This window comes from Capra hircus, chromosome 10 (assembly GCF_001704415.2).
Source record: "Capra hircus breed San Clemente chromosome 10, ASM170441v1, whole genome shotgun sequence".
NCBI classification, from domain to species: Eukaryota; Metazoa; Chordata; class Mammalia; order Artiodactyla; family Bovidae; genus Capra; species Capra hircus.
In genome coordinates this window covers 48545321-48566017 of record NC_030817.1, presented here as the reverse complement: position 1 = coordinate 48566017, position 20697 = coordinate 48545321, and the positions used below count along the sequence as shown (strand labels likewise).

The 20697-nt window shown below is 42.8% G+C and overlaps 1 protein-coding gene across 1 annotated transcript in view; it reads left to right on the top strand.

Moving 5' to 3' along the window:
- PRTG (protogenin) overlaps window positions 17073–20697 on the top strand; it is a 141386-nt gene continuing 137761 nt past the window's right edge. Inside the window, 2 exon segments of the mRNA XM_018054242.1 lie at window positions 17073–17341; window positions 19619–19921. Of these exon segments, the coding sequence (XP_017909731.1) occupies window positions 17248–17341; window positions 19619–19921 (397 nt within the window). The 5' untranslated portion in view covers window positions 17073–17247.

Genomic DNA, 20697 nt, shown 5'->3' with positions numbered 1-20697 from the left:
ACAAGTTTTTGGAATAACAAATGAAAAATAACCCACACCAAAGGTAAACTGGTGTAGCCACTATGGAAAATGTTATGGCATTTCTTTAAAAAACTAAAAATAGAATTATGATCTAGCAATTCCACTTCTGGGTATAGATCTGAAAAAGACAAAAACTGTAACTCAAAATGATGCTTGCACCCCAATGTTCATAGCAGTACTATTTACAATAGCTAAGACATGAAAGCAACCTAAATGTCCATTGACAGATGAATGGGTAAAGAAGATGTGGTATGTATAAACAATGGACTGTTACTCAGCCATAAAAAAGAATGAAATGTTGCCATTTGCAGTAACATGAATGGGTCTAGAGATAACCATATTAAGTGAAATCAGATAAAGACAAATATATCACTTATTTATGGAATCTGAAAAATAATACAAATAAACTTATTTATAAAATAGAAACAGACTTACAGACATAGAAAACAAACATGGTTATCAAAGGGGAAAGGAGTGAGGGAGGGATAAATTACTATGGGATTAACAGATATACACTACTACATACAAAATAAACAGGGATTTATTGTATAGCACAGGGAACTAACTATATTCAATATCTTGTAATAATCTATAATGGAAGAGAATCTGAAAAAAGTGTTCATAGATGTATATAGTTGCTATTTACATCTATATTTATCTTTATGCTGTTTACATCTATTTATAGTTGCCAGGGACGGTGGCCGAGAGGAGCTACCCCACATCCAAGGAGTGGTGGCTGCACGTGCACAGGAGGGCCTAGAGGAGCCATCCCACATTGAAGGTCAGAAAGGGCAGTGGAGAGGAGATACCCCTCATCCAAGGTAAGGAACAGCAGCTGCGCTTTCCTGGAGCAGCCGTGAAGAGATACCCCACGCCCAGGATAAGAGAAACCCAAGTAAGACGGTAGGTGTTGCAAGAGGGCATCAGAGGGCAGACACACTGAAACCATACTCACAGAAAACTAGTCAATCTAATCACACTAGGACCACAGCCTTGTCTAACTCAATGAAACTAAGCCATGCCCATGGGTCAACCCAAGACAGGCAGGTCATGATGGAGAGGTCTGACAGAATGTGGTCCACTGGAGAAGGGAATGGCAAACCACTTCAGTATTCTTGCCTTGAGAACCCCATGAACAGTATGAAAAGGCAAAATGATAGGATCCTGAAAGAGGAACTCCCCAGGTCAGTAGGTGCCCAATATGCTACTGGAGATCAGTGGAGAAATAACTCTAGAAAGAATGAAGGGATGGAGCCAAAGCAAAAACAATACCCAGCTGTGGATGTGACTGGTGATAGAAGCAAGGTCCGATGCTGTAAAGAGCAATATTGCATAGGAACCTGGAATGTGAGGTCCATGAATCAAGGCAAATTGGAAGTGGTCAAACAAGAGATGGCAAGAGTGAACGTCGACATTCTAGGAATCAGCGAACTAAAATGGACTGGAATGGGTGAATTTAACTCAGATGACCATTGTATCTACTACTGCGGGCAGGAATCCCTCAGAAGAAATGGAGTAGCCATCATGGTCAACAAAAGAGTCTGAAATGTAGTACTTGGATGCAATCTCAAAAACAACAGAATGATCTCTGTTCGTCTCCAAGGCAAACCATTCAATATCACAGTTATCCAAGTCTATGCCCCAACCAGTAACACTGAAGAAGCTGAAGTTGAATGGTTTTATGAAGGCCTACAAGACCCTTTTAGAACTAACACCCAAAAAAGATGTCCTTTTCATTATAGGAGACTGGAATACAAAAGTAGGAAGTCAAGAAACACCTGGAGTAACAGGCAAATTTGGCCTTGGAATGCGGAATGAAGCAGGAGTTTTGCCAAGAAAATGCACTGGTCATAGCAAATACCCTCTTCCAACAACACAAGAGAAGACTCTACACATGGACATCACCAAATGGTCAACACCAAAATCAGATTGATTATAGTCTTTGCAGCCAAAGATGGAGAAGCTCTATACAGTCAACAAAAACAAGAGTGGGAGCTGACTGTGGCTCAGATCATGAACTCCTTATTACCAAATTCAGACTGAAATTGAAGAAAGTAGGGAAAACCACTAGACCATTCAGGTATGACCTAAATCAAATGCCTTATAATTGTACAGTGGAAATGAGAAATAGATTTAAGGGCCTAGATCTGATAGACAGAGTGCCTGATGAACTATGGAATGAGGTTCGTGACATTCTACAAGAGATAGGGATCAAGACCATCCTCATGGAAAAGAGATGCAAAAAAAGCAAAATGGCTGTCTGGGGAAGCCTTACAAATAGCTGTGAAAAGAAGAGAAGCAAAAAGCAAAGGAGAAAAGGAAAGATATAAGCATCTGAATGCAGAATTCCAAAGAATAGCAAGAAGAGATAAGAAAGCCTTCTTCAGCGATCAATGCAAAGAAATAGAGGAAAACAACAGAATGGGAAAGACTAGAGATCTCTTCAAGAAAATTAGAGATATCAAGGGAACATTTCATGCAAAGATGGGCTTGATAAAGGACAGAAATGGTATGGACCTAACAGAAGCAGAAGATATTAAGAAGAGGTGGCAAGAATACACAGAAGAACTGTACAAAAAGAAAAAAGGGAAAAAAAGATCTTCACAACCTGGATAATCACCATGGTGTGATCACTAATCTAGAGCCAAACATCCTGGAATGTGAAGTCAAGTGGGCCTTAGAAAGCATCACTACCAACAAAGCTAGTGGAGGTGATGGCATTCCAGCTGAGCTATTTCAAATCCTGAAAGATGATGCTGTGAAAGTGCTGCACTCAATATGCCAGCAAATTTGGAAAACTCAGCAGTGGCCACAGGACTGGAAAAGGTCTGTTTTCATTCCAATCCCAAAGAAAGGCAATGCCAAAGAATGCTCAAACTATCGCACAATTGCACTCATCTTACATGCTAGTAAAGTAATGCTCAAAACTCTCCAAGCCAGGCTTCAGCAATATGTGAACCGTGAACTTCCTGATGTTCAAGCTGGTTTTAGAAAAGGCAGAGGAACCAGAGATCAAATTGCCAACATCCGCTGGATCATGGAAAAAGCAAGAGAGTTCCAGAAAAACATCTATTTCTGCTTTATTGACTATATCAAAGCCTTTGACTGTGTGGATCACAATAAACTGTGGAAAATTCTGAAAGAGATGGGAATACCAGACCACCTGACCTGCCTCTTGAGAAATCTGTATGCAGGTCAGGAAGCAACAGTTAGAACTGGACATGGAACAACAGACTGGTTCCAAATAGGAAAAGGAGTATGTCAAGGCTGTATATTGCCACCCTGCTTATTTAACTTCTATGCAGAGTACATCATGAGAAACACTGGGCTGGAAGAAGCACAAGCTGGAATCAAGATTGCCAGGAGAAATATCAATAACCTCAGATATGCAGATGACACCACCCTTATGACAGAAAATGAAGAGGAACTCAAAAGCCTCTTGATGAAAGTGAAAGAGGAGAGTGAAAATGTTGGCTTAAAGCTCAACATTCAGAAAATGAAGATCATGGCATCCGGTCCCATCACTTCATGGTAGATAGATGGGGAAGCAGTGGAAACAGTGTCAGACTTTATATTTTGGGGCTCCAAAATCACTGCAGATGGTGATTGCAGCCATGAAATTAAAAGACGCTTACTCCTTGAAGGAAAAGCTATGACCAGCCTAGATAGCATATTCAAAAGCAGAGACATTACTTTGCCGACTAAGGTCCGTCTAGTCAAGGCTATGGTTTTTCCTGTGGTCATGTATGGATGTGAGAGTTGGACTGTGAAGAAGGCTGAGCACTGAAGAATTGATGCTTTTGAACTGCGGTGTTGGGGAAGACTCTTGAGAGTCCCTTGGACTGCAAGGAGATCCAACCAGTCCATTCTGAAGGAGATCAGCCCTGGGATTTCTTTGGAAGGAATGATGCTAAAGCTGAAACTCCAGTACTTTGGCCACCTCATGCGAAGAGTTGACTCGTTGGAAAAGACTCTGATGCTGGGAGGGATTGGGGGCAGAAGGAGAAGGGGACCACCGAGGATGAGATGGCTGGATGGCATCACGGACTCAATGGATGTGAGTCTGGGTGATCTCTGGGAGTTGGTGATGGACAGGGAGGCCTGGTGTGCTGCGATTCATGGGGTCGCAAAGAGTCGGACACGACTGAGTGACTGAACTGAATTGATAGTTGCTTAGTTTACTAAGTCATGTCTGACTAGTCTGTGACCCCATGGACTGTAGCTTGCCATCCTCCTCTGTCCATGGGATTTCCCAGGTAAGAATACTGGAGCGTGTTGCCATTTCCTTCTCCAGGGGATCTTCCTGACCTAGGGATGGAACTCGTGTCTTCTGAATTGGCAGGCAGATTCTTTACCACTGAGCCACCTGTGAAGCCCTGGTGAGGTGATATATATATATAGTTATATATACATACATGTATAAATATAACTGAATCACTTTGTTGTATATCTGAAACTAATACAATACTGTCCTGGAGAAGGAAATGGCAACCCACTCCAGTATTCTTGCCTGGAGAATCCCATGGACGGAGGAGCCTGGTGGGCTACAGTCCACAGGGTCGCAAAGTCAGACGTGACTGAGCGAATTCACTTCACTTCAATACAATATTGTAAATCAACTATACTTCAATTTAAAAAAATCCACACCAAGTTACATGAAATTTCAGAGCAACTTCAGAGCACATCTGGAAAGAAAAATCAAGCCACAGTCAAAGAATCAGGAATCAGTTACTTTAAAGGACTCTTCAATACGAACTAATGCCAGAAGACAGTGAATGCCTTTAAAATTTTGCAGAATGGTGATTTAAAATTGAGAATTCTGTGTCTTGCCACACTGCCATTCAAGCATGAGAGTGAAGCAAAAGCATTTTCAGATATTCAAGGACTTAATACCTCCCAAGCACCCTTTCTTGGAGATCTACTACAGAATGCTGCTGCTGCTGCTACTACAGAATATACATTAGCAAAATAAAGGAATAAGAAAGAAGATATGGGACCCAGGAAACATGACTCCAACTCTGGAGAACTAGATAAGAACAAGAACTATGCAGTGTCTGATAGATTTCTGAGCCCAGATGGAGGAGGGAGATGGTGGCTCTGATGTGGTGGCAGGTGCACGGAACTGCTCATTCTCATCATGACTCGTTATGTCCATGTGTTACTTTCAGTTCAGTTCAGTCACTCAGTCATGTCCGACTCTTTGCAACCCCATGAATCGCAGCACGCCAGGCCTCCCTGTCCATCACCAACTCCTGGAGTTCACTCAAACTCATATCCATCGAGTCAGTGATGCCATCCAGCCATCTCATCCTCGGTCATCCCCTTCTCCTCCTGCCCCTAATCCCTCCCAGCATCAGAGTCTTCTCCAATGAGTCAACTCTTCGCATGAGGTGGCCAAAGTACTGGAGCTTCAGCTTTAGCATCATTCCTTCCAAAGAACACCCAGGACTGATCTTCAGAATGGACTGGTTGGATCTCCTTGCAGTCCAAGGGACTCTCAAGAGTCTTCCTCAACACCACAGGTCAAAAGCATCAGTTCTTTGGTGCTCAGCTTTCTTCACAGTTCAACTCTCACATCCATATATGACCACAGGAAAAACCATAGCCTTGACTAGGCGGACCTTTGTTGGCAAAGTAATGTCTCTGCTTTTAAATATGCTATCTAGGTTGGTCATAACTTTCCTTCCAAGGAGTAACTGTCTTTTAATTTCATGGCTGCTTTAATAACTTTTGAATTATGTCCTGTCTTGGATTATCCTCTCCACCACTTAAACACATTCCTCCCCAGTCCAGTCCTCCTAGCACTGTTACACACTGCTGATATACAGCATGTATCATGTGCCTTATCAGCATTTGTTTATATGTCTGTCTCCAGAGTTATGATGTGAGTTTTATGAAGGTTGGGACTGTGTCATTTCATCATGATTTTCTCAGCCCTTAACAGAGTGCCTGAATATGTGTTTGCCCAATTAAACCAAATACTGATTAAGCTAGTTGCCTCAGAGAAATCCCTCAAAAAGAGCATTTTTATGTTGACATGGAAGGATTTTAAATCAGAGGAAAAAGTCTATTTCAGACCTTTAACATTCTCCTGACATTACTATTAAGCCATCAACAGATGAAATGATTATATCTACCAAATGCACTAATTCATTCATTGAATAGATATTGTGTCCACTTTATGCCAGAAAATCTTCAGCTTGCTCTGAGTCAGGTAAAATCCCCTAGTGGAAGAATGAGTAAATAAATAAAGTACAAATAAATATATACAATAATGCTGTGATGGGTAAGGGAACAGAGAATGACAGTGGGGGAGAATGGAGTATTCTTTTAGATGGGGTGGCCAGGGAAGCCTTTCTTTTGTCCTTGTTCTTCCTCTGTTTCCCTCCACGCTATTAGCAAATGGGGCAGTCTTAGAAAACACACAGTGAGGTTTTAATCAGGACTGCCCTGAGCTAAGTCCGATTTTTTAAGTAGAGATGGAAAAAGAGAGGGCAGCTTCCCTCTCCTTCCCCCCATTTAAGGTGATAAAGCAGAACAACCTCTAAGGGACTTTTCGGCTTTCTTGCATCCTCAAAAGTTGTGAAGGAGCCACTCGGCTTTCTTGCATCCTCAAAAGTTGTGAAGGAGCCACTGTGAAATCTTGGAAGAAATTAACACTCTTTTACTGGTATAAGAGCTTTGAACTGAAAGCAAGTATCCAGGGTACCATTCACCTTAGCTGCTGCCATTTGGTGATTAATGGGATTGGACTGATATGATGGGAGTATGATTGCTTAGCTGACATCAAACCTAAGGGAAACTTCAAGCATCAAGCTTGAAAGTGACAGTTTCTCCTAATTCCTAAAACATTCATAATTAAGGAGGATCAGTTTTTGTCAGCACATGTTATAAGTTATATCTACCACTCCCAAAATATATAGTCACAGATTTTCATTCTGGAAAATAAAAACATATCAGATTACTCACTCTTTGTTCAGTTATCACTAAACATGCTACAAAAGAAAGTTGCTCTCTATTACAAAATGGATCTTTATTGGTAGACTATTTAAAAAAAATAAATAGAAGGCAGCTACTAACTTGACATCAGTCTTAGTTATTTTAGTGATAAATTTGAACTTGCAGAATGTACATTTTCTGAAAAATGCTAGCTGAAGCAAACAAATTATAATCTGTTTGGACAGTTATCTATGTCCTTGCATTTATTTACCTTTTCTTCTCTAACTCTTGTAGACAAAAGGTCTAAAAAACACCTTGCAAGGATTCAAAAATCTTTTAAAATCTTAATACCTACTTTAAAGATTCTATGTCTATCAGCATAATTAAATTATTCTCTCCTAATCACCTTCATATATCATCTATCCCTTACCAATGATAGCCACACAATCTGCAAACTAGGGGATGTATCTGCACGTTTGTTAGCTGAAGGAATGTGTGCTTTATGTCAAGGATCTACAGGTTTATGAGCTCCTAGATAGAGCTGGTGAACCATTTGGATACAGCTACCCAGCAGACAGTAAACAGAAATGACTAAATACAACTAGTGCTCTTATTTATGGTAGATAGGAGGAGTAACAGCAAACCACTGTATAGTGACAGGCATAAAATTTTCCACTGATACAAAATGCATTTTCAATGCGACATTAAATCCTTTCCAATTTATAGAGGTCTTTGAAGGGCTGATTAAGAAAATTATTGGTTTATAAAATGTAACTCAGTAAATTATGGGCTAGAAGTTGCTACTCTCTTTCTTTATGTGGGTCATCAACATTTCCATAACAGAGAGTAGAGAGAGGCTGAGGCTCAAAGCTTGAGGTTTGAAACACTGGCCAGCTGAGTTGAGGGTGGGGAGTGGGGGGACACAATCAGAGGCTTTCAATTGTGAATGACATTCCTTTCCCTACTTCTACTTCAGTGCCACCATGCACATACCAACCACTGACCAGAGACTATCAGCACCACTCCACTCATCAGAAGACAAAGTGAAAAGCAGTTTATTTCTCCCTTGGAAAACTTGGGGACCCATTGGTCCACTGTGTGCAAAGCACTTTGCTAGGTGCTATGTAAAGGTGTTGAGGGATGGTGCACTATTTGAGGACAGTCATAAAAGATTTATGAATGTACTAAATAAAAGCTTAGCATGGGTGTGTCTAGAAATGGAGTGCTGAAGTCCGTTTAGACCCCTGGCGTGTCTCTAATGAAGCATGAAGGTGTTGGGGCCAATATCAGTCCACAGCATTCCCTCTCGCCACCACTTTTCTCTTTTTCTCATCCACCAAACAGAGCATGAGTAAGAACACTCACCTCTTTAGTGGTTTAGGAGACCTGTGACAGGACTGGCTGGAAGATGGAGAATTTCTAAATCCTACAGTTATGTTGTGAATTTATTCCCCAACTTTTACTTCTTTGTTCAAAACACTTACTTCACCTCTTTTTGCTGATCTCACTTTATAGTTCTTCACTACACTTCCCTTCAGCATCCTCAAAGTTCCCATTTTCTAATTGTTTTTCTTTCTTCCCCTGGAGTTGTATCAAGAAGAGCTGGACACAGAACTCTTACATGAAGAAAAGCTCATTGCTAGAAAGAAGGGAAGAGATTAACTTTCAGGTGCTGGAAGTTATACTGAGGCCTCCCAATGCCATTGTTCATGCATGTGTGTATTTTGCTTATTATTTCTCAGATGTATTGAAGTAAAATCCCTGAAATAAATTAAATCTTGTCCACTGTAAATAGTAGACATTTGTCTTGAACATAATCAAAGACATATATGAATCCAATAATAAAGCCACTCTTGGTGTGGTTAAAAAAACAAATACAGGGAATTTCCCTGATGGTCCAGTGGTTAAGAATCTGCCTTCCAACGCTGGAAATAAGGGTTCGATCCCTGGTCAAGGAACTAAGATCCCACATGCTGTGGGGCAACTAAGTGCACACTGCAACTATTTAGCCCATACACTCTGGAGCCTGTGCACCACAACGAAGAGCCCACATGCTGCAACTAAGACCCAACACAGCCAGATAAATTAAAAAAAAATACACATAAAGCAATAAAGCATGGATGAGACGAGCCCAACTTTGAATTTTGCATTGCCATTTAACTGGTTGTAAGACCTTGAGTACGTTTTTTTAACCTCCCCAAACCAAGTTCTTTAACCTCTGTGGAATAGATTAGCTATTTCCATGGCTGATATTATTTTTGCCTCCAAACATTTCTCCTCTTTGGCTATTCTCTGCTTGTATTCTAGGCCTTGACTCTTAAAATGTGGAATTCAAAGATGACTATAATACGCTAAACCTAGTAGGACCAAAGTGACATATAATGAGACTAATCCTTCCTTATTCTGGTCAGTGTGCATCCATGAACACAACACAGATTTGCACTGGCGCTGCAACCACATACAATGTTGCCTCAATTGTGATCAATATCTTCAGGTCATTTTCTCACAATCTACAGATAAATCAGGTTTCCTCATGACACCCTTGATGCCTGTCCATCAAGTGCAATTAAATTAACCAAAAAGTACAAGATTATGTTTATCACAGTTAAATTACATGCTATTCGAAAAACAAAGATGTTTCTCACCTGTCACGTAGCCCAACGGTACCAACTGTGTATGTGTTTACTGATCCAGGTAAAGCAGAAAAAGGTGGTCTCAAGTAGACTGTGAAAGAAGAAGGCAGAATGTGCCAGCAAGAACCAGTAAATTGTGTTATTTCAGAGCTTCAGTAATATAGACACAACTCTTGGCTAGTAAAAGTACCCTGGTGGTCCAGTGGTTAAGAATTCACCTTCCAAAGCAGGGGACATGGGTTCAATCCCTGTTGGGGAGCTAATATCCCATATGGAACAACTAAGCCCATGCCACAACTTGAGAAGCTGGCACACTTTGGAGCCTGTGCACTGCAACAAGAGAAGCACCAGTGCTTCAGTGAAGACTCACTGCAGCCAAAATAAAATAAATGTAAATACTGAATGACTAAATAGTACTTTTTAAAAAAGTATCATGTTAGATCTGTCTGTAGTTCTAACTGTCCACTTCTAGCTATTATTCCTCTTTCCCTTCTACTTTGCACAAAACACTCAGAGAGCTAAGAACAAGGGGGCTCTGAGTCAAGTAGACTTAGAGGAGGAGAAGCATGCTTTTGTCACATATCTGCTATGGAAAGTCGACTAAGCTGCTTAGCCTCTCTGAGCCTCTGTTCATCTATAAAATGAGGACAGCAATACCTAGCCTAATCCTGTAAAGATTGGGTGAGATAAATTGCTGTAGCACCTGGCATGGGGATCATAGAAAAGAATGCTCCACAGGTAACCCATCCAAAGGACAGCTTTTTGGGAAATCATCGCCCCCGGGACAAAGGTCAGGCTCCTTAGCATGGCATGCTAAAGGCCTCTTTAGATGTGGTCCTGCCTCTTTTCCCTCCACTCTCCAAGGTGCTCTGCCTTTCAGATTGCTGACCTACAGCTAAAGGTCAGCATGCTGAATATACCTTGCTCTTTTGTTTGGCACTTCAGTCTCATATTCATACCATTCTCTGGAAGGCTCACCCCAGTCCAGTCCAACTAGAAAACTTCCACTCATCTTCCAGATTCACTGAAGATGTCAGCTCCACAGTCAAGCGCACGTTAGGAGACAATCCTTCATGGTTCTCTTGCATTTCTGCTCATCTTGCAAGAGAGGAACCAGCTGCACTTTGTTCTGGACTATCTCTTCAACAATGTTTGTGTAGCAAGTAGCCACGGAAGACAGAAATGGTGCCTCCTTCTGAAGCAAAGGGCAGGCATGCCTACCATTATAAAAGATTTGGGTTCCTAAAGGCCAGGGCTCCTCTTCTGTAATACAACCCACTGTATGTGGAGGTGACACCTGGTTCTCTTTGTTCTGCTCTGTGGAATTTTAGGCTTAGGGGAAAAATTGAGGCTGATGCCAAATTGCTGGTATTCTAGCTACTGCTATCACTATGCTTAATAAACTGCCCAGCATCTCTGACACAGGAGTTTTGTGTCTTCTACCAGAATCCATGAAACAGTGGCAGGCTAATTTGTCAGCTTGCAAGCAGGGTAAAATCTGAGACCTTCTGACTTCTTGGTAGCATGCTCCCTCCTTCCCATTTCATCCCTCTGTAGGCCTGCAATAGCTCCTTAAATTCCATTTTCAGATTATCATGAACATTGCAGACTTTATCACAATATTCAGTATCTGCATCATTTTCTGTATCTGCAACATCAGTCCTATAACACATTGGATGCTCAGTACTTTATTGAGTGAGTGAATGTAGCCAGCTCTCCGCAGTTTCTCAAGACTCTTCACATGGCTAATTTGTATCCAAGGGGATGCTCAGTGCTCTTGTCCTCAGTTCTAAATGTCCTGTGCTCCTCTACAAACCCTTGATCATCTCCCCTTTCTGGCCCTGGAATGACCAGTTCATTCCAGGTGGTGGTTGATGAGTTACTTCTGGTTCCTCCTTCCTGACTCTCTTCTGTTCCCTTGGAAATTATGTACTAAATAGTAACAAATTCTCACTTGAAGAGTCCCCCAGGACACCTCTTCTGAGTTTCCACCTTCCAAGACAACTACCAGGACTGGAAAAACATTCTCATTCTATCATATTAGTTGTGCACTTGTTACATGCAAATTAAGATAAATGTGTCCACTGTACTTTTTATCCAAGCCAATGGTATTTAATATAGACTAGACAAGGTCAACCCCGGGGACTTCCCTGGTGGTCCAGTGCTTAAGACTCCATGCTTCCATGGCAGGGAGCATGGGTTCAGGGAACTGAGTCCTGGGTCCTGAGTTTATGGGTCCTGGTCAGGGAACTGAGATGCCACACGCACAGTCAAAAAAATAAAAGTCAACTCCAAATATACGACTTTGCAATATTCTCCTAGAGCACTTTCTCCTAATTGCTTTCCATATATTTAATCAGTATTTCAGTATACTAATTCATTATTTCTTCAGTCAGGAAATACCTGTTCATTTCCTCTTCATGGTAGTGTCCTTCTCACTATGGGGAACACAAGATGAATAAGATATAATTTGTGTGTACAAAATGCTAGTGATATAGTAAGTTATATGTCACAAAAATACTATAAGGTTTCAGACAAAATAACATCTGTGCTGCCCCTAGAAATATAAATAATATTTGGAAAAGTCTCAATTACAGTGTGGGAGTGAAGGGTAAAGAAAGTAATGTAGGTTCAGGGAGATATCCTACAAAGGCTTAGAGTCAGGACGGTTCAAGTGCTATTGGGCAATCATCAGATGGTTCACTTGGGCCTGAGTGTCAACTATATTTAGGAAAAAATGGACAGTAAGTTTGTAATGGGAGAAGGCAATGGTACCCCACTCTAGTACTCCTGCCTGGAAAATCCCATGGACGGAGGAGCCTGGTAGGCTGTAGTCCATGGGGTTGCTAAGAGTCAGACACAACTGAGCGACTTCACTTTCACTTTTCACATGCATTGGAGAAGGAAATGGCAACCCACTCCAGTGTTCTTGCCTGGAGAATCCCAGGGACGGGGGGGCCTGGTGGGCTGCCATCTATGGGGTCACACAGAGTCGGACACGACTGAAGTCACTTAGCAGCAGCAGCAGCAGCAGCAGCAAGTTTGTAATGGTAGATTTGGGCCAGATTAGGAGCCATTAGGAATAAGGAGTTTGTTGTTTAATGAACATTTGGCATTTTACAGGCCATGAGAGGGAAGTGAAAGGTTTTTGATCAGAAGAAAAACTTGATTACAGACAAATTAATCTAGTAGTCATTATAGAAATGGGTTGGAGCATGGAAAGATTGGAATATTTGAGAGGAAGTCTCTTGATAGCCCATTCTAATGGGATGTGAGGTACTGAGAGCAGGAACATGGGCAGGACACTGAATGCAGAACAGATTTTAAAAGGCTTCAGAGAGAAACTTGACAATGTGGAGCTCTTGAGTGGGAGTAGATGCTTCAGTTGAATGTTATTTTGCATAATCCCCTTAATATCCAATCAACTTTGTTCATATCATGAGATGTGGGTGGTCAAATGTCTTGTTGAAATGAAGATGTTTTGCTTTTCCATTTTCCTTGACCTACTCTGATATATTCTTAGCAAACATGGCCTTCTGCTTTGTTGTTATTATCACTGCTTTTACTGTACATTTACAACCTGCTTTTTTAAAATTGTGGTTAGAAAAAACACAATGTAAATTTACTTTTGACAATTTTAGGTGTGAAATATAGTATCAACTATATGTACATCATTGTACAACAGATTTCTAGAATTTTTTCACATTGTGTAACAAACACTATAATCATGGAACCTCAACTCTCCAGTTTCTCCTCCCTGCAGGCCCTGGCAACCACTGTTCTATTTTCTGTTTCTATTACCTTAAATACCTCATATTAGTGGAATCAGGCAATACTTGTCTTTTTGCAGTTGACTTACTTTGCTTAGTGTAACTCCCTCCAGGTTTATCTATATTCTGGAACATGATAGGACTTCATTCTTCTTTTAGGGCTGAATAATATTTCATAATATGTGTTGTGATATATTTTTTTCTTTATCCATTCACCCACTGATTAACTTTTAGGTTGCTTCCACATCTTGGCTATCATGAACAGTGTCGCAATGAACATAGATGTGCAAGTATCTCTTCAGGATTCTATTTTCAATTATGTATGCCCAATGTGGGATCGCTGGATCATATTGTAGTTCTATTTCAATTTTTTGAGGAACCTCCACACTATTTTCCATAGCAGCCATACCATTTTTCAATCCCATGAAGAGTTACCACCACTTTTAAAATAATCATTTCAGAATGTTTCTGATGGCAAACTATTAAGCTCATCAGTGAGTCAGTTCTTAAATCACAGGAAGATCATAGCGTCATAGCATGTGATACTCATCCAGGCCCTGGCCAGCTAACCAACATAGTAGGAGCTCAATTCCAGGGGGGAAAAAATTGAACAACTCCAGACTTTCACTGTGTTTTCTCATTTGTTATGCTTTATAACCATATACAAATGGGCCTATGATTCCACAGAAACAGATAGCACTTAGAGGCCAGAGGCCTGGAAGATCTTTTTGTACAACTCCATAACTTGTTGGGAGAAGTTATGTCATTTTCCCCTTGAAAAGCTAGGAGTCTTGATTTTATTTAGAAAAACCTGATTTTTTTTAAACCTACCATCATCAGATTTCAATTCTTTTTAAACTATATAGACTCTACCCTATTTGGCCTGAAAATAACTGTCCTTGTTTTAGAGTATGAAAGCAGAATAGGGCTTAGGTAATTGTATTTGTTTGAGATTTTTCCGTCAAAGGGGTATTTGGGACATTTCTTATCTTTCTCAGGACCAGCTTGGAACCTTTCCAATAAGTCAGTAGTGTCACCATCAGTGTAATCACCAAACAAATGAATCAGATTTTACTGTTAAAAAACCTGAGTATTGCAAAATTAAGCCCACTCTAAGAGGGCATAGATTTGGCACTACTGGGAATATTTACTCACAAAATAATAATAGCAATTGTTTATAGAGCTCTGAACTTCTATCCATGCATTCTATCACAGCACTCCATTGGTATTATATATATACATATTCCCATTAAATGGATGAAGTTTGAGAGCATAAATAACTTGTCTACATTAAACTGAAATTTGAACTCTAGTCTGTCAGACGCTCAGAACTACACCCTTTGCCACTGCATTGTTACCTACTATGTGCATGGCACTGTGGTGGAATCTGTGGGGCATTCGAGAACTGGGTAGCAAGTCTTTTGGTAGCTTATGCAGACTACATCATGATATAAGGCAAATATTTTACAGGAAAGAAAGTATAACTGTCCAAGAAGACATGTACTGTGTTATTTAAAGACACGTGCTATAAATTCTGAAGTCCACAGAATAGAAGGGAAGGGAGGAAGGGAGGAAGAGGGAGAGGAGAGATGGAAGGAAGGAATGGAGGAGGGAAACAAAAACAGTTTAAATTTAAGACATAAAGGATTATACGGTAGAAAGGGCAACAAACAAATCAGAAGGCATGAATTTTGGTTTCCAGTTATACTTACTAATAAATGACTTTGGGCATACTGTAAATTTTATATGATATTGTATAATTACATCATCAGGATAAGTTTATTGCTGCCGAACATGGGACCATAAACATATCAGAAAAGTTTAATTTCGGTTATTTAATCTCATCACATTATATATCTATATGTGTATCACATATTATTCCATATTAAATGCAGTGCTGTGATCCTCCCTAGAACAAGTCAAGGTCCAAAGTCATCTTAGGATCAAAGGCTTCTATGATTAATTGGAATGTTAACGAAAGGGGGAAGTAGCAGTTTAAAAAAAAAAGTTCCTTTGCTTTTTAGCTTATCTCTCCCCCCTCCAATCTTTATTCTTCCGATTTATTCCAAAAGGAGACCATAAAAGCATCTTGTTAGCAATTCCTATCCAGGAAATATGAGCACTTAGGATCGATTGAAAGGGAACTGGGAGAAGAGGGAGTCGAGAAGAAAGATGTCATACAATAAAAAAATCTAGTTGGCACACAGTTAAGAGTATCATTTTGTTTGTTATTTATCAGATGTTTAGAACATCCTCGCAAACGTTTTATTACCTCTAAACATTTTCCCTTTCCATGGACCTTTATTCTGATGCTTAGAAATACTTGAAATTCATCTAAATTTTAAGTAAATTTTGGGAGGCAATAGAGCCCAGGGTATTACTGTTTTACATGCAGTTAAGTTGAAATTGTTAAGTAGACTGATCCCTATTATACAGTAAGCTTCCGGGGAAGGTTACTCCCAGCAGATGTTCTAAAACTGTCGATCCGTTCCCCGCCTTTTTCCCCCGTAAGGAGGACTTTTGGAATATGCTTTAGCAGTGAATGTGTTGCTGTCCTACTGACAAAAGCTAGATTTCTGTCAGCAGCTTTCATTAAGGTTAGCTTTTAGCCTGTGCCCTAATCATAGCCGTGTATTTCGTTTGGGATTAGGAAACCCTAATCCACATGTAAATATTCTCCGTGATCCACACATGGTTAGCAATCTGATTACATTTTTAATGTACCTTTTGACGTCTCTTGTTATCCTTAATTACTTTTAAGATATGTGAACAAATTCACAATATTTGTGTCTTTCCAAGTCAGTTTAACTTGTAGCCAGGTAGTGTATCCACGCCTAGTCCCACAGACCCAGCTCGGAGAATCTAGAAATCTCATCTGGCCTCAACTCTCAGGACAGGGCCTTTTGTGTGCACAGTTCTGACGAATTAAAGAACTTGACTAAGTTGAGAGATAATCAAATATCTCCCCAAAGGGCAATTGTTCACTTTAGGGCACTTTTCAGAGATGTTTTTAAGCCAGCGCTGCTTCTGATGGGGACAGGGGGAACAGGAACCGTCCCCAAATGTGGGGGCTGATCTCCCGGAGATGCCTCCAGTGGAGCTGACAAATCTCTGAAGTGGGAAATAGTTTTCCCTCCGCAGGGCCTCGGCGTGTGAGGGATGGAGGGGGATGGGCAGGGGCCATCAGGGGAGAAGTCTCCGGCCTTTCCACGTCTCTCAACACCATCCCTCCGCCACCCCGCCTCCTCCTTCCCCGAATCCTAAACAAGCCCAGGAGTGAAGGGGGGTGGTCTGCGGCGGAAAGAGGGGCCCTGGGTTGGGCCTGGCCCCGGCCGGGAGGCTTGGCCTTTATGGCTGTGCCCTCGACGGTGGAGGGGAACGCCAGAGGGGGCGGGGAAGCGGGCCTGAGACCCTCAGCCGGGGCTTGACCCCCAGGTGCATTGTCCGGCGGGGCCCGTCCCCTCCCTCCGGGGCCACGACCCGGCCGCCACGGGGCCCCCTCCTAGCGAGCGTCTCCCTCCGCGGCCGCACCGACCTCGCGGTCCTCAGACCAGGGGCCAGATGTAGAAAGTAGTCCCCAGGCCAGCAGCAGCGGCGCTGTCCACTCCACCGCCCCCGCCCCCTCCAGCCGTCGCCTCACTCCGCCCCCGGGCCGGACGCTCGGCCCCCCCCGCCCCCCGCCTCCTGCGAGCGGGTGTCCTTGCGCCGGCCTCGCCGCTCCCGCAGAGAGCAGACACCGGCCGCACCACGCCACGCCGGTACCCGAGCGGGAAACCCACGCTGCGTGTGTCCAGCCGCCGCGCGAAGAGGGCTCGGAGTTGGGGGCTGGCAGGCGGACAGCGGCTGAGGGACGCCGGGGGAGCATGCCCGCGCAGCCCCGCTGAATGGCGCCTTCCCTGCGACCCCTCGCCCGGCCGCGGCCGCCAGGGATGCTGCTCGGCGCGCTCCTGCTCCTGCCGCTCCTCGGCCGCATTCCAGGTGGGCGCGCTTTCTTCGGCGGCGGTGGGAGTGAGCGGGCTGGGGAAGGAGGCAAAAGGGTGCGTGCGTTGGGAGGCGGCGGGGTCCTCTGCGGGAGCACTGACCCCCGGCCTCTGCCCCCTCCCTGCAGCCAGTCGGGAGCCGCTGGAACGCGAGGTGCGCGCGAGCTCTGCTGGGGCGCCGGCGACAGTGGCCGCCTCTCGCAGCGCCCGCCCCTCCTCGCTGCGCTCCCCCGGCCGCGCGCTGGGGGCCGACGCCCGCTGTCCACTGTCCCCCCTGTCTCTTCGTGCCATTGTCCGCGCTCCGGCCGTGTCTTCGCCCCCGCTCCCAGCCCGGGCACCGCGCGCCCGCCCGCCCGCCTGTCTGCCTGGGCCGCAGCAGCAGCACGTGGCTTTATTTATATTGTTTCCTTAGTGGCAGCCTCGCCGCGCAGGGGGGCGCCGCTTTTCCGCGCGGCTCCCGGGTTTGTAGTGGGGGCTGCCTCACATTTTAGGGCGGGGGAGAAAATAGGTGAACTCAGCGTCCAGGTCAGACCCCTAAGTGCTCCCACTTTCCCGGAACCGGATCGAATGAGGAGGAAACGGGAAGGGTGGCATTGGATAAGAGAAGAGGAGTGGAAGTTTGGTGGCCCATTTGTGCCCCGGAGGGGAGGAAGAAGTGTCCTGAAGCTGAGAAGGAAGGTATCAAAGTAGGATTTACTTCTCACAGCTAGGTATTTGGGGGCAGGATCTGAGGGGTGCACGAATGTAAAGATCCCTCCGAACTCCAGGTTAGTTAGCCTTGCGCAAACTTGGATGAACCAATTTTTGGCTTTTTTTTTTTTTTTTTTTTTTTTTTGCGCGTCCGGGTTGCTTTATCCCCAAACGGTTAAGAAGTGTAAAGTGGAGGGGGGTGGGCGGGGAGAAGAGGTGTTCAGAAGAATGGGTTCTTTTATTTATTTACAGGTTACAAACCCCAGACTTTGGTGTTCTAACCACACCCCTCTTCTCCAGGAGGAGTTAGTTTTCTTTTAGCATGAGAAAAGGATCAAAGTCAGATGTGACTCGGAAACACAACGGGCGCCTTCCGGAGTGGTCCTCGCTGCGCGGGGCTGTTAGGGTCGCTCTTGTCGCCCTGGGCATCCATTAGGAGAAGTCAGCAGCCCGGGCGTGGGAGCGTGACTGGTGTGTGAGGTTTGGAGGACCTGCCTTGATGGGAAACAGATCAGTCCGTGGATTGGTACTGTGAAATGAAGACAATCAGAAGGAATATGAAATACACTCCACCCCCCCCCCGCCCCGCCCCGCCCCGCCCCTGCTCCAGGGCGCTAATACTCTACTCGGCCGCAGTCAGTATGCAAGACTTTAGTTGACCTTTGCGCTAAATGAAGGAGGTGACAGGATGTTATTTGGTCATCGGATGCTTTATTCTGGCGGTGATGTGTATACTTAGAATAAAGCCTTTCCTCTGCTCTGATAAAAATGTGTATTGGTTGATTAAGCAATCTCCTCTCCCTATTAGACAGTAAGGACCAATTAGTCACACTCGCCACCCCCCCCCCAACAGTTGGTAGTTCTAAAAAAAAAAAAAAGAAAGAAAAATAGAAGGTTCCTAATCCGATCACCCACTGAGTACAAGCAGCAAGAGTTACCAGCATTTCAGAGTCAACTGTTTGTCCTTTAAATACCATACCATACTCTGCAGAAATTAGGTAAATGGGTCTCTTTCAAGAAGAGACAGAATCTTTGCTGTTAAAGGGCAGGTATAAAAGTGCAAACTTGTAACTTGTCACAAAAGATAAAACGCACTTGCCAGAGGACTAGGTGCCAAGGGTTTCAAAAACTCTTCAAGGGACAAGGAAATAAACTTGCTTGTTCACAGAGTTGGAGTTTTGCTAATGATTTCTTGTAAAATTAGACTTTTACGACTTACTCTGTTCAAGATCTTTTTGACGAGCTTGTAAAAGTAGCAAACAGCTTTTGCTCAAGAGCTTTCCTGATGATTTTGAAACTCTAGCACAGGACTTGAGAACAAAATTCTTAAAAGGGATGAAAAGTTATTGAAATCTTCCCTAGGCTTTTAGTGTAAGATGTTGTAAAAAGATTTATCTGATTTGCTGAAAAGGTTTGCTCCCTTTCAGCAAACTTAGATTGGTTTATTAAGGTGTTTGTCAGTTAACTAATCTGGTTTGTTAAACTGTGACCCATTACACTCTGAATATGTGTTTTACAATTGTGTGCTAAGAAATGATTTTACACCTGTAATTCTGGATATGCCTTTCCCCCCTTTTCCTTGTAGGAGTATGGTGCTTTAGCGAACTGGTTTTTATAAAAGAACCACAGGATATAACTGTTACAAGAAAGGATCCAGTCGTTTTAGATTGCCAGGCTCATGGAGAAGTTCCTATTAAGGTCACTTGGTTGAAAAATGGAGCCAAAGTGTCTGAAAATAAGCGGATCCAGGTTCTGTCCAACGGCTCTTTATACATCAGTGAGGTGGAAGGCAAGCGAGGAGAGCAGTATGATGAAGGATTTTATCAGTGCTTGGCCATGAACAGACATGGAGCCATTCTTAGTCAAAAAGCTCATCTTACTTTATCAAGTAAGTGCTTAAGTTCTTGATTGTTTGATGTTTTTCACTGCTACATTTTGATGATTTTTTGATTTTCATTAGTATGCGCTAACCTGGAGATAGTACTTGATGCTAAGGCCTGCAAAAAAATCTGAGGGGAAAATATATATGCATGTATAAATTTGAATGAATGAGAACAAAAGTCACATTTACGTTTAGAACACCAGAACTTGTAGAGGTGACTTTATATGAATAAACACTTCAAACTCTGAAAAAAGTTGGTGAAAATTTAGTCAACACAACAACGGTTGTTCTAAAATCTCATTTTTTTAATTAATAATTAAATTTTGAAAATCATAAACAGTGTTTTCTGCTTTTCAAATGGTCCTTAAACCCTAAATCTTCCATATAACCCAAGCTTTCAGTTCTCTGACTGCTTTAAGATCACCCATGTTGCCTTTTAATTGAAAGAGAGGGCACTGGTCAGTAACTCTCAAGCCTTTGAAGTATTCGTAGGCTTTTCCTGCTGAGAGAGAAAGAGATTAAGGCCATTTCCATATTATGCCTAATGGACTTAAACCAGATCTGCCCACTTTTTCTCAGTTGTCATAAAGTTTGCTGTCTAATGATTTCCTTTGTATTAACAACCCCATCAGATCAACCATTTGTCTGAGTGACCCACTGCTTGGTGGTTACCCTGATAACCGTTGAGTATAAACGTGGGCCTAAGATAGTTAGAGAACTCTTTGTTTTCATTGAAGCTTTCCATCTCTTTAGGTGATCCCACACCCAGCACCCAAGATTAC